A 12,451-nucleotide genomic window follows, 5' to 3' on the forward strand; every position below is an offset into this window, starting at 1 on the left:
CATGAAATAGAATCACAGAGTGTTATCTACGTGCACCTAGAGAATGGGAAAGAGAGCAGCTGAAGAGCATGGACCAGCTATAACTGAATCTATGGCCAAAGGAACTCTTGTTTGAAAAAGATGCTATTTTATTTGGAAAAAATGTTCCTAACTCCCTCAATTTCCTTTCTCATGTCTTTGAACAAAGGAAAAAGGCAAAAATCATTATAGCTCAGTATACTTCAATAAAAGCTAGGACCCTGTTGCTGAGGAGCTCATTTGCATGCACTCCCGTCTGTGAAGGCACAGTTAAACAAGGAAGCAGAAGGAAACTAGAAAAATTTATGGCAGAAAGCTTCCTGATAATAGAATCCACGACACTGACATGCTACTGATTATATTGGGAAGAAGATGCTTTTGTTATGTAAGAAGGAACAAATAAAGAAACCCTGCTGCCAACAGCGCTCCACCTCTGGGCAACTCACCTGAGCAAACATTTTCTCAGAGGTGTTGAATTGCAGAGCTAGGACACTCGCACCAAGGGACAAGAAACTGTGCCCTGCCTTCAAAGTCCAATCTGGCTCCCTACCTCAAGGTTATCTGCTCTGATGCCTGAATTTTCCAAGACAAGACTGTTTAGAACAAAAAGCTAGACCAAGTAAGGTACACATTTGGAACCAGACATGATGCAGATGAAAGAGACATATTCACTTTAGAATTTTTCTTTTTTTAGAACTTTCACAGTCAAATTATTGTTCATCTTTCTAGGTACACTGGAGGTAACAAAACTAAGATTTTCAAAGCACACAATTCTATAATCTTTTATTGCCCACTATATACATGATTTTGTATTTCTCTTGCTTCTACAATTGTTTCTCCTGTTAAAAGATAATTTTCAGTAAGGTAAAAGCTTAATTCTTATTCAAATATAAAATAAACTCATGTCAAAAATTTTACTTTAACATCACTAATTAATGAGGGAACCAGAAAGGCTCAAGGGAGACTAAAGAACAGATACAGATAAGTTACTGGGAATGCTGAGGTGAATTTGCTAAAGATGCAAAAAAAAAGTCAAACTAAGGAGTAAAAATGTAAAGTTTGAAATCATTTCTCTTACATGGTGGAAATCAATGGTATCTCTTCAGGACCACATTTCTGCATCTCTGTCTACAAAGATGCTAAACAGAAGCTAAATAAAAGAAGTGAGAAACCATGTCCTAAATTTGGTGCCCTCTAAAAACAACACAACTCAGTCAAAAAGTGGACTAAAATCTATAAAAGGAGGTACTGAAACACAACCACCACTAACCGTGGTACCCGCTGAAATGGAATTTTTAAAAAATTCCCAGGGAAATCATAAATGCTTTCAAATTTATTTAGAGAGAGGGGTGGCCCTATAGTTTTAAGACCAGCCTGACCAACACAGTGAAACCCCACCTCTACTAAAAATTAAAAAATTAGCGGAACGTGGTGGCATGCCTGTAGTCCCAGCTCCTCAGGAGGCTGAAGCAGGAGAATCACTTGAACTTGGGAGGCAGAGGTTACAGTGAGCTGAGATCACACCACTGAACTCCAGTCTGAGTGACAGAGTGAGACTCCATCTCTATGTTTTTAAAAATAAAAATTAAAAAGAAAAAAGAAAAAAGAAAAGAAAAAGAGTTTGATAGTTTGATTTTTTTTCCCCCAAAGTCTAGGAGAAACTTACAAGGTGGCTGCGATTTTGGTATCAGAGGTTGTATGCCACAGAACCGATGGCATGTTTCTGTAGAGCAAGGATTCAGGCCAATCACCTGCACATTGTAGTCCAAGTGGAGTTCAATAAACTTTGCTTGAAGAAAGAGGAAGAAATAGAGCAATATCTATGCCTAAATTAGTAACAACTTGAGCTACCAAATGCAACAGGGATGCAAGGAAGCCACCAGGATAACCCAACACTTCTACTAACCATCACTTCCAGGCAAGGGGCCAACCATATTTAGAGAGCACACACTGCTTAATCTGGAGAGCAAGTTCCACAGACAGCGAGCTGGCTCTTCCAGAGTTCCTTTGGGATTTTCCCAGGGTAGCAAATGCAGAGCCCAGCAGTGGAGCCAAGAGTGACTATGTGAATGAAGCTCCAGTGCTAGGCAACCCTTCCAGGTCACAGAAACCCACCTGGCAGAACCATAGGCCTTGATGTTGTGCCATCTGTACAGTAACTTAGACTGCAATAGGCACGAGATACATGAGAACATGATGCAGGGCCAAGGCGGGTAAAAAAGGGAAGGGCTGTTTAAAACAACAAAAAGCAAAAACACTCAGAGAGTATTTGTGTCATCAAATACCAGAGATTAGAAAAAACAGAAAGCTGAAAGGAATGCTAGAATCATGAGAGTAAGAAAAATAAATTGAAACTAGGTAGGCCAGAAAACATTTAAGATGATAAACTGCAATTTAACACAGACTTAACTCATAAAGCCTCTGGGTGATTTTGTTCCTTTTACCTTCTTCAGACTTACCAGGCAAACCACTATTTTCTTTTTTTAATTATCTCTCTTTTTTTGTTTTTCTTTTAAAGCCAGAGTCTAGCTCTGTTGCCGAGGCTGGAGTGCAGTGGGGCTCTCAGCTCACTGCAACCTCTGCCTTCTGGGTTGACGCAATTCTCCCTGCCTCAGCCTCCCAAGTAGCTGGGATTACAGATGCCTGCCACCATGGCTGGCTAATTTTTTTGGCATTTTTTAGTAGAGATGGGGTTTTGCCATATTGGCCAGGCTGGTCTTGAACTCCTGACCTCAGGTGATCCACCTGCCTTGGCCTCCCAAAGTGCTGGGATTACAGGTATGAGCCACCGTGCTCAGCCTTTTTTTAAACTTCTCTTTAGCCAAAAAGAATATTAATTTTTTTCTTATGTTTCCATCAAGGCCTAAATATTCGTAAAGAGCTAAGGAAAGGTAACACCTACAGAAATCTCAAAGAAAGGATGACAGTGCTATTTAAGTTTAAGAGGGCAATGAAAACCAGAAACTGAAGGCAGCGGTCAGGTGGAAAGGCTGGAGAAAATCCAACCCTGTCTGCCAATCTACCTCTTATCTATTTATTTAACCTTATCTATCTGTTTTAAAGGAACACTTCAATCCTTTATATTAGCAAGTTAGAATCCCACTGGTCAACTCTGTAAGTCTTCATTTCATGATTCACTTCGTCCCATGAATAACAGGGACCTAAATGTCTGACTTCCTTCCCTTGTGCCCTGCACCTTCCCCAAAGCTAGTCATTGGATAACTCCAACCCATGGCTTAATTTTTTAGGCTAGGTGTGGTGCAGGATCACCTAGCCTATTATATATGTGGTGCAGGATCACCTAGCCATGATATATCACCTATTATATCATGCCTATAATAGCAATACTTTGGAAGGCCAAAGTGGGAGGATCTCTTGAGGCGAGGAGTTTGGTATCAGCCTAAGCAACATAGCAAGATCCTGTGGGTTTGATGGCGTGCACCTGTAGACCCAGTTACTCAGGAGTCTGAGTTAGGAGGATCAACTGAGCCCAGGCGTGCAAGGTTGCAGTGAGCTATGATTGTGCCACTGTGCCCTAGTCCAACCTTGGTGACAAAATAGACTGTGTCTCCTTAAAAAAAAAAAAAGAAAAAAAATATATATATACACACATACACACACACACACACACACACACACACACATATATCAGTGTAATACTATTCATTTCCAACAAAATCAGTCATGGAGAAAGGCAGTTATAAAAAAGTACTATGCAACATGAGCAAGATACCAAGCCACAACATGATAAACGTCCAAAGGAGCACAGCAGCAGTTAAGAGAAAAAGACCCATGGATGAAGTGAGTAAATACTGTAATAGTGAAATTAACAAACGAATTGTCAGGACTACATAATATGAAAAGGCAAAATATATTCAAAGAAAGACAACCCCCATTCTGAGACTTTCAGAAATAAGACTGAAGAGAATGCTATCTTCTTGTACCATCAAACAAACATTGTAACTCCTCATGTACAGAGGAGAGACACGAAAGAAAAAGGACAGAGAAGAAAATTCAGATACACACTATGACTCATTGAGTCCTAATCCCATATAAAAGGAAGATGGAGAAGTGGAGGTAAAGCTAAAAGGTAAAATCAACACTCACAGGGCTGGCTGCAACTTGAGGAGTAGGGAGCTCTCTCTAATCTTGGAACCATAATTGATTTGTCTGATCTACCAGAACAACAGTAGGCCATGCAGCAGCCCCATTTTATTGCCTGTTTTACACTCTGTATCTGCAGGAGATTGTATTTATTACAGAGCAGGCTACAGCAAAAACAATAATAAACCTAAGATAAAGAACAGCTGAGAAACCTGAGATAAAGAACACTGACATGAATATTCCAACTTTTTCTATGCTGGCAAGGGAGGGAGCTCAGACAGGATCAAGGAAAAACAAAACCACTAACAATGAAAACATGGATATATGAAGTGAAACAGTTACCACAGAACCACCTTCCAAATCAAATAAGACCTAGTACCAAGTTGGTCAAATTCTCAGCTGGTTCTACACACTCTGGAACATCCTTGGCCTAAAATTAGGAAACCAGACTATGATAGAAATGACAGCAGTGGCTGGTACTTCTAATACCACAGTTCCTACACACTGGGAAAAATTAGAAATAACAGAAAACCAGTAACTTCTTCAGGATCGAAGGTACCAGCTTGGGAGTATGTAATTTTCTTCCTTTAGTAGTTACCCTAAAAATAGGTGTAAAAGATGCAGATGGGTCAAGATGTTTTTTTTTGTTGTTGTTGTTGTTGTTGGTAGAGATGGGGTCTCACTATGGTGACCAGGCTGGTCTTGCACTACCGACCTTAAGCAATCCTCCCATCTCTGTCTCCCAAAGCGTTGGGATTACAGGCGTCAGCCACCATGCTTGGTCTAGCAGGCCAAGTTTTTAATCAAAGCCCTAGACAAATAGGGGGTTTGTTCAGTTGGTGTTATATGCAGATGTACTGTCCATCTTATGGAAAACACAACACTCAGTTGACCCTGACATCAAAACTCACCTCTAATAACAAGAAGACCTGCTTATTCGGCCACTACAGAGGCTGGTATCTTACCTACCAAGGCAAGCCATCAACCTCACACTCCTGTGCTTGGATTACTTACTCCTGCAATCAGCTAAGCAGGACTTGTATTTGCTAGGTCTTCATACAAAAACATTTTAATGCGCTCTGACCATTACTCTGTGAAATCATTTTTTAAACGGCAAAAGGAGATAACGTAAAAGGAGTAGAAACTCAGTTCCTAAAGATGAAGGCGGTTAAGACTAGAACAAAATTACAGGTTATTTGCCCTATCAGATATCTCTTCCATACAACACATTTCTTAAGAGTGTTTAGGAGACAGAATGTGCACTTATGCATGTCTTTTTTAAATTTTCCCTCACCAACGACGCGTACTGGGATGGAGAGGAGGGTGGTGAGAGGTATTATGCACAAACACCAGTTCATTGTAAATTATTTTGGCAACATATTGCCTACACTGTCGGCTTAACAAAAACCTCCATTTATCATGGCCTGCAACTAAGAGGGGGATCAATCTGGGGCAGTAGGTAACACCGTTAAAGATTAGAAAACAATTAAGAAACCTCTGTGAAACCATTACATATATGTACATTACATTGTATTTTTTCCCCGTTTATTTATCATCTAGGTATAAACCGTTTGCCATCTGACCCCACACCTGTCCCTCAGACAGCAAAATCGCCAGCATGCTTCAGGAAGCAGAAAACCCATATATCTCACTTAAGTGGAACAAGGGCATCCAACTTACACACGGACATAACTCTGTGATGGGAAGAAGGGAAGGTTAGAAGGTAGGAAAAGACAAAACTCTATTAAAGCGGGTACAAAAAAACTGCAATCTCAGCTGAATAATTTGTGATTCGGGCAGACAAGGTCATATCTGGCATCCATTTAAATTGAGTAGCTTTTTCACGTTCAGTCTCCTTCTTGCCCAGGCCTTACTCTTTTATTTATGTGGTGACTGAGGGAAATTTAATTGGCATTTATGTTTAAATAACTTAATAGCAAACCGATCCTCCAATATGGAGACAGAAAAGATAATACAAATTGAAATAGAAAAAGTTGGAATATGCGTGTCAGTGTTCTTGATCTCAGGTTTCTCAGCTGTTCTTTATCTTACGCTTATTATTGTTTTTGCTGAGCTACAGTTTAAGCTACAGAAACTGAGCTACAGTTTAAGGGGGCGTTGGTGGGGTAGGAATAAAAATAAATAAATAAATGAAGACAAATTTCACAAGACCCACTGCTAATGATGACAGAAATAAAGGAATTAAAAAAGCATCAGAAGTCATCAAAGAAGGAGATAGCATAAGATTCAGAGATGGCAATAAAGATCTTTAGGACACCACGTTGAGGGGTGCGGAGAGGACAGCCCCAAGGCCTCAAAACCTCCTTAGAGTTGCTTCACCTCACTGCTGGTGTGAAATCAGAACTAGAAATGAACTCAGGTGGGATCAAGGACAGAACCTATCCCCACAGCTGAAATCAGCTTTTGGAAGGCCCTGGAGTGTGGGCCTCACATAAGCTTTTGGATGAGCATATTTGGCCCTTTGTGTAAAAGGGCTTTCATTGCATTTTCCAAAACACTGATACTTTTTTTCTCCTGCTAATAAACCGCCAAAAATTTGCCCTCTTATTACTATAATAGCTTTACCAAAAGACCAATATTAAGGAAAGAATTGAGAATGCCTCAGCACATACATAAAAATATTAATAATATAAATGCAAGGAATAACTCAGCCAGGTAAGCTCCACAGAAAATAAGCCAAGTAACACTGCGCTGGGTGAGTCACATCTGTTAAAAATGAACATCAGCAGATACACCATAGTTACCTGTGGCTCAAAGGCCATTAGCTACAGGTTTCTGGGCTTCTCAGGATTCTAAGCCACAAAAAGTACATATCACTTTATTTCACCTACTTAACAGAGGCCCCAACCTCTAGACTGAAGTCCAGTTAACGTGTTGCAGGTAACACTGTTTAACTATAATCTGCAGTAACTGGTTATAGAGAAAGAAAAGCTCAATGGAGTCCCATTGTTTAAGATGAGCAGGGGACTCCTACACCTAGGCAAAAGGGAGCCTGCCAGACACATTTGTAGCAAGCAATCACCAGGAGCAACAGAAAAAGCCTCAGCCAGGCCTGGGCACACCACATAACAGGAAGATAATACACTCTGATTCATTACTCCTGCAGCCTAGGCCAAGCTCTAGAACTTTTGTTTATACTAGTATTTTCTTCCCAGTGCTGAAGGCAAATTCCCCAAGTGCCTAAGCTAAGATTTTCTTCTTAACCATTAGTGACTGAGTTGAAATGGATGGTGTGTGTCTCAGCAACAGAGTGCCTTTTTTGGTCACCTGATCAAAATCAGCACTTATACCACTCTCTATCCCCTCAGCCAGTTTTCTTTCTCTTCACAGTAGTTTTTGCTACCTGGTATTGCAACTGCCTCCCTTTCCCACTTGATTGTAGGGACTTCATCAGTTTTCTTCATTGCCATATTCTCAGTGCTTACAGCAATTCCTGGCATACAGCAAGCACTCAATAAGCACTTGTTGACTAAATGAACAAACCACCTCAACTAATAAAAAGATCTGTTCAGCCAAAGAGACCCTAAACGTTCAAAGGTAAAGTCCTTATAGCTAAAGAATCACTTGGATACAGCCTATGGAGAATGCTAAAATAATGGTGCCATTGATTCTTTTTTATTATCTATATGCATTATCCCAAAGGATGTTCATACATTTCTCTATTCTGTCCCACTTACAGGCAAGCAGAGGAACAAGAGATCATGAGGAAATCATGATTAATTCATATACTTGTCCTAAAACCTATACTTGACCTTTTGCCAGTAAGACTTCCCACTCACAGAAAGAACTGGACAGGGGTTTTAAAAAGAGGCAATTTTATTTTAATACAACAGAGAAGAAGCACCTTCCAAACTCAAAATACAGTAATTAAAAATGAAAAAGCAACATAGAGACAGTTCAGGTAAAGAAAAAGAATGAAGTTAATTCTGCTTTTCCAGATTATAAAACAGGCTCCCTATAGAAACCTAAGTAGATGCCCCAGGGGAAAAAAAAAATCACATTCAGTGCCTGAAAAGGAGTGAGCTAGAGAAAACACATAAGCTGAAGTCCTTCAGCAAATATGCAGACGCGCTCTTGAACCTCTGAGCCACACAGCTTTATTCAGGGACTCACTCGACTCACCCCAGATATATCTGCGACTCGGTGGATAGGCACTTCCTTCTTGCTATGCAATCCTTTGCCATTCTTAATAGCTCTGTTAAGGAAGAAGAGAAAAACCGATTAAAATAAGAATCACAATGGGAAGGGGTAGGAGGGTGTAAAAATGAAAAGAGAATCGAGGGTTGTTAAAGTGGGGATGTATGACTACACAAGTCACACTGTACACTGCTGAGTAGCCGGTCTGTGCAAGAGGATTTGGTAGAGGGGGGATTATAAAGCTGCTCTTCTCTTAAGCCCAGTTACTAGCACTTGGCTGCCAGTTGCCGCTAACAGTGTGCTTGGTAATCAGTGGGCTCCCTTACTTGTTTCCAAATTAAAGGCATTGTTCCAGGCACAAAAGAGGAATCAGTTAGAGGAGCACCCACCTAAGAAACAGAAGTAATAACGATTCGGAGCTTAATCACATGAAACATTTTAAATGTAAAATATGTGGCTAGTGTTCCAATTCTAATGGAAATAAGTTCCTCCCAGGTAAAAAGATAAGTTGCCCTGAATGGAGCAATATTGTAGGGAAAAGTCACTTAACAGTAGGGAAAAAAAATTAGCAAATGCTACATAACTGACATTAAGTCTCATTTTCAATCAGTCTGAGCTATAATAAGAGGGGATTTAAAGGGAACTCTGGGATTCTGCCAACCTCAGCCATGGGTTGGTTTGCTCTAATCACCCAGTCCTCTGAGTGGTAGCTCTGGGGACAGAAGCCTAAGCATCATTCGGTATGATAACCGGTATAACAATGAAGGACCACAGAATAAAAGCAACTGGTGAATCATCACTTGGTCCCTACACTGTTGGATAAGGCTTTCCTGTGCACTGCCAGCCTGCAGACATCAGCAGGGAAGAGTTCTGAGCTTAAGAGACAGAGAACTAGAGATGTTCCCATGAATCTTGTTGGGTGGGTTTACTCAGTGCTAAGTAGAACAGTCATACTTGGGCTTTTATCATCCACCTGAGCCCCCTTCCTTCATCCCAGGAGATCTGTCCCTCACTCAACTGATTTGAAATGCTTCTGGTTCAGAAACAACAGAAGTTTTCCTTACTATCTAGTGTCTACTCCTTGATGACGGCAAGTACTGAATTAACAAGAAAATAAAAATCATAGCCTCTCTTTCACTCTGATCCGAAATGCTAACTGAAAGACAGCACTTCCAAATTCCTTGATTCTCCTGGCTCCTCCTGAAGCCACGGGGCTTCAGCTCTAGAAATTGCAAATGGGGCCCAGCACTTTGGGAGGCTAAGGCGGGCAGGGCAGATCACTTGAAGCCAGGCATTCGAGACCAGCCTGGCCAACATGCAGAACCCCGACTCTACTAAAAAAGTCCAAAACTCAGTCAAGTGTGGTGGCAAATGCCTGTAATCCTAGCTACTTGGGAGGCTGAGGCAGAAGAATCGCTTGAACCCAGGAGGCTGAGGTTGAAGTGGGATGAGATCGTTCCACTGCACTCTAACCTGGGCCAAAGAGTGAGACTCTGTCTCAAAATAAAGTAAAAGAAATTGCAAATGGGTAAGAATATTTCCTTTTACAATTTCCGCTAGTGATTTATCATTCAGGGATCCTATTAGTGGTCAGGGACCAAGGCTGATTCTCAAGCTTTGCCCCTCACCCCTTGGGATTTGCAAGCTACCAGTAAAAGACTAGAGGTTGGTGGCTAGCAGCCAACTAACGATCCAACTCTTCCACCTCCCAAAGCCCTGCTTACATCTTGCATGTCCTATTTCTATAACTTCCTCTGCCACCAACAGGCTCTCCTTATTTTGCTACTGTAAATTGGAAGGAGCAGCCTTAAGATCGAAGCTTCCGTGATGCAAGACATGCTCCCTCCCACTCTGACCATACCTCAGCTCCTTCAAGGCAAGACCTGCAAAGCTTTCTGCAGGTCCTATGGGGCACTAAATGCCTACAGCCTTATCCTTTAAAAACAAGGACAAACAAAATAAACACATCTGTTCTGTAAACAGGTTCAAGTTAGAGCACTGCTGAAATCGTGGCCTTTCCTGGGGGCTGGAGAGCATCTCATATACTATAAGGAAAAAAGAACAGGGCCTGAGCAGTAAGTTAGAAAGCAAAGATCCTCGAGGCAAAAGCAATGAGGTAGGAAACTATAATTCTGCCTTCTTTCTGTGACCACAAAGTATCTCTGTGCTATAAGCAGAAATCTAGGACTTAACCAAGACTAAATATGCTACCAAAGAGGAAAAAATTAACATCAAAAACTGGAAAATGTGGATAATGGTGTACATATGACATTTAAAACAATAACAGCAACACGGTCTTTAAAATTGTCTTGATAATATTCATGTTCTACCCTGTTTCTAAAAAGCATATTATCAGATACTTATTTGTGTTCTGGCATAAATTTTGGGAAAATGTTCAAAGACAATTTTTTCACGCTTTAAATATTATCGTTAAACTCGATCCATTTCTGGCACATTCAAGAGGCAGCAAGAAATTAGCACTGTACCATCATATATAAACTGAGAAGCAGTCCTTATTTTGTTAATTCTTCATAAAAGAGAAGCAAAATTCAAAGTTAACAATAGGTAGTTAACCATTAAATTCAAATATGCCCACCTAGGAAGCGCTCTAGCCTCTTAGTAGCATACTAGATCCAGGCTACAAAGTGAGAGGGATCTGTGAGAAATGAGCAGAATGACCTGCTTCAGCAAAGGTCTTCTTCCCCATGCCGAGGCTGATTTGCTTCTGGCTCTCACATCTCCAGAAAAACTCCCTCTGCCTGTCACAAGGCTGATGCCACAGCAAGAGATTCTCCACGAAAGAGTATTTGGGGGAAGTGCCCAGGGTAAGAATTCAGGAATGAATCGCACAGAGGAGAGGAGCGAATGCCAACAGGGGAGGCCTGCCACATATGTCTTTACTCCAGGCTATGAGGATACATGACATGGAGACCCAGGCTCTGCTGAAAACAAGGTGTACTGCCTTGCTACCACTTCTCAGTGGGGTTCTCCTCTGCATCTCACATAACCCAGTTTCTCTGGGATAGATTCGTGGAGCTCTGTCTTTGCGACGTGGGAAGGTAGGCAGACCACAGGCTGGTTTCCACTGTATCTGCTCTATAGAGCAAACACAAACTCCCCCTCCCCACACTGCCTTTCCCTGCGGGCCTAAGCCACAGCTCTGCATCCCTTTTCATTAGGCAAGGAATGAAACTCCTGACTTCTAAACTTCTCCTGCTGTGTCTGCTTAATAGCTGCTTCCTCACAAAGGCAGGCTGGTGTGCAGGCCAGCCAGGAGAAAGGAAGCAGTGGGGCAGAACACAGCCTACTCCTAAGCTTTCTTCTCCAAGATGCAGCAGTACAAAGACTGCAAAGACTACCAGTGTCAATAACGGACAAACATCATCACCAGTCAGGGAAAGTAAGTATATATCCGCATACGTGCCAAGGAGTGGAGGGCAACACAAGGATGAAAACTCAGCTTTCTAGGTTGTTTCTAAGAACCATGGGGCTGTATGGTGCTCGAGTGTGGGAAGATGAACTCTATTCAGACCACTGGAAAACTCTGCTTTCTTTAAACAACAAAGTTTGAAAATTCTCACATGGTAGCTGCTGCCTTTCCTCTACAAGAAAAAACCTACCACTTTGTAAAGGCAGACGAGGACATTTTTGCGGGGAGATCATCTCCATGGCCTCAGCACAAGATTAGAATCTGCACACATTTCATGCCAAGCAAGAGTCTGCTCTTAGGTTTGCAGTCCCTGGTTCATCTAGAAAATCCCAAGACCAATGCTCTCCAAGCTGGAAGTCTTAGCACCACAGTCACAGTCTCTCCTGTGCCAATGAACAGGCCTCCATCTTACTGCCAATTCAATGATGGAAGACTGTTATTCTGAACAAACATTTTTGTGAGCTTACAAAGAAACTCAAAGGATTTATGGCTAGATTCAACCTTATCACAATCATAAAATAGTTATCACATCAGGAATCCTTAACCTGGAGACACACTGAGCATCAGCTTGGATGCTAGAAATATCTCTGATCCACCCTAAAGTATCTGTGAATTTTCTGAGGGAGCAGGAGCTTTCAACAGTTTTACAAAAAGAACTACTTTCAGATATGAAAGAGATCTAAAGAAAATAAAGTGATAGAAAGCAGAAATGGCACGTAATAGGTGGCAGGGAGATGATGG

The 12,451-nt window shown here is 41.4% G+C and overlaps 1 protein-coding gene across 1 annotated transcript in view; it reads right to left on the minus strand.

Moving 5' to 3' along the window:
* SND1 (staphylococcal nuclease and tudor domain containing 1) overlaps positions 1-12,451 on the minus strand; it is a 444,881-nt gene that overhangs the window by 175,455 nt on the left and 256,975 nt on the right. The window contains exon 14 of the mRNA XM_012473984.2: positions 8,266-8,338. Coding sequence (XP_012329407.2) covers positions 8,266-8,338 — 73 coding nt within the window. The remainder of the gene's footprint in view (positions 1-8,265; positions 8,339-12,451) is intronic.

This window comes from Aotus nancymaae, unplaced genomic scaffold (genome assembly GCF_030222135.1).
Source record: "Aotus nancymaae isolate 86718 unplaced genomic scaffold, 86718_ANA_hifiasm-v0.15.2.pri h1tg000002l, whole genome shotgun sequence".
In the NCBI taxonomy this organism is placed as follows: domain Eukaryota; kingdom Metazoa; phylum Chordata; class Mammalia; order Primates; family Aotidae; genus Aotus; species Aotus nancymaae.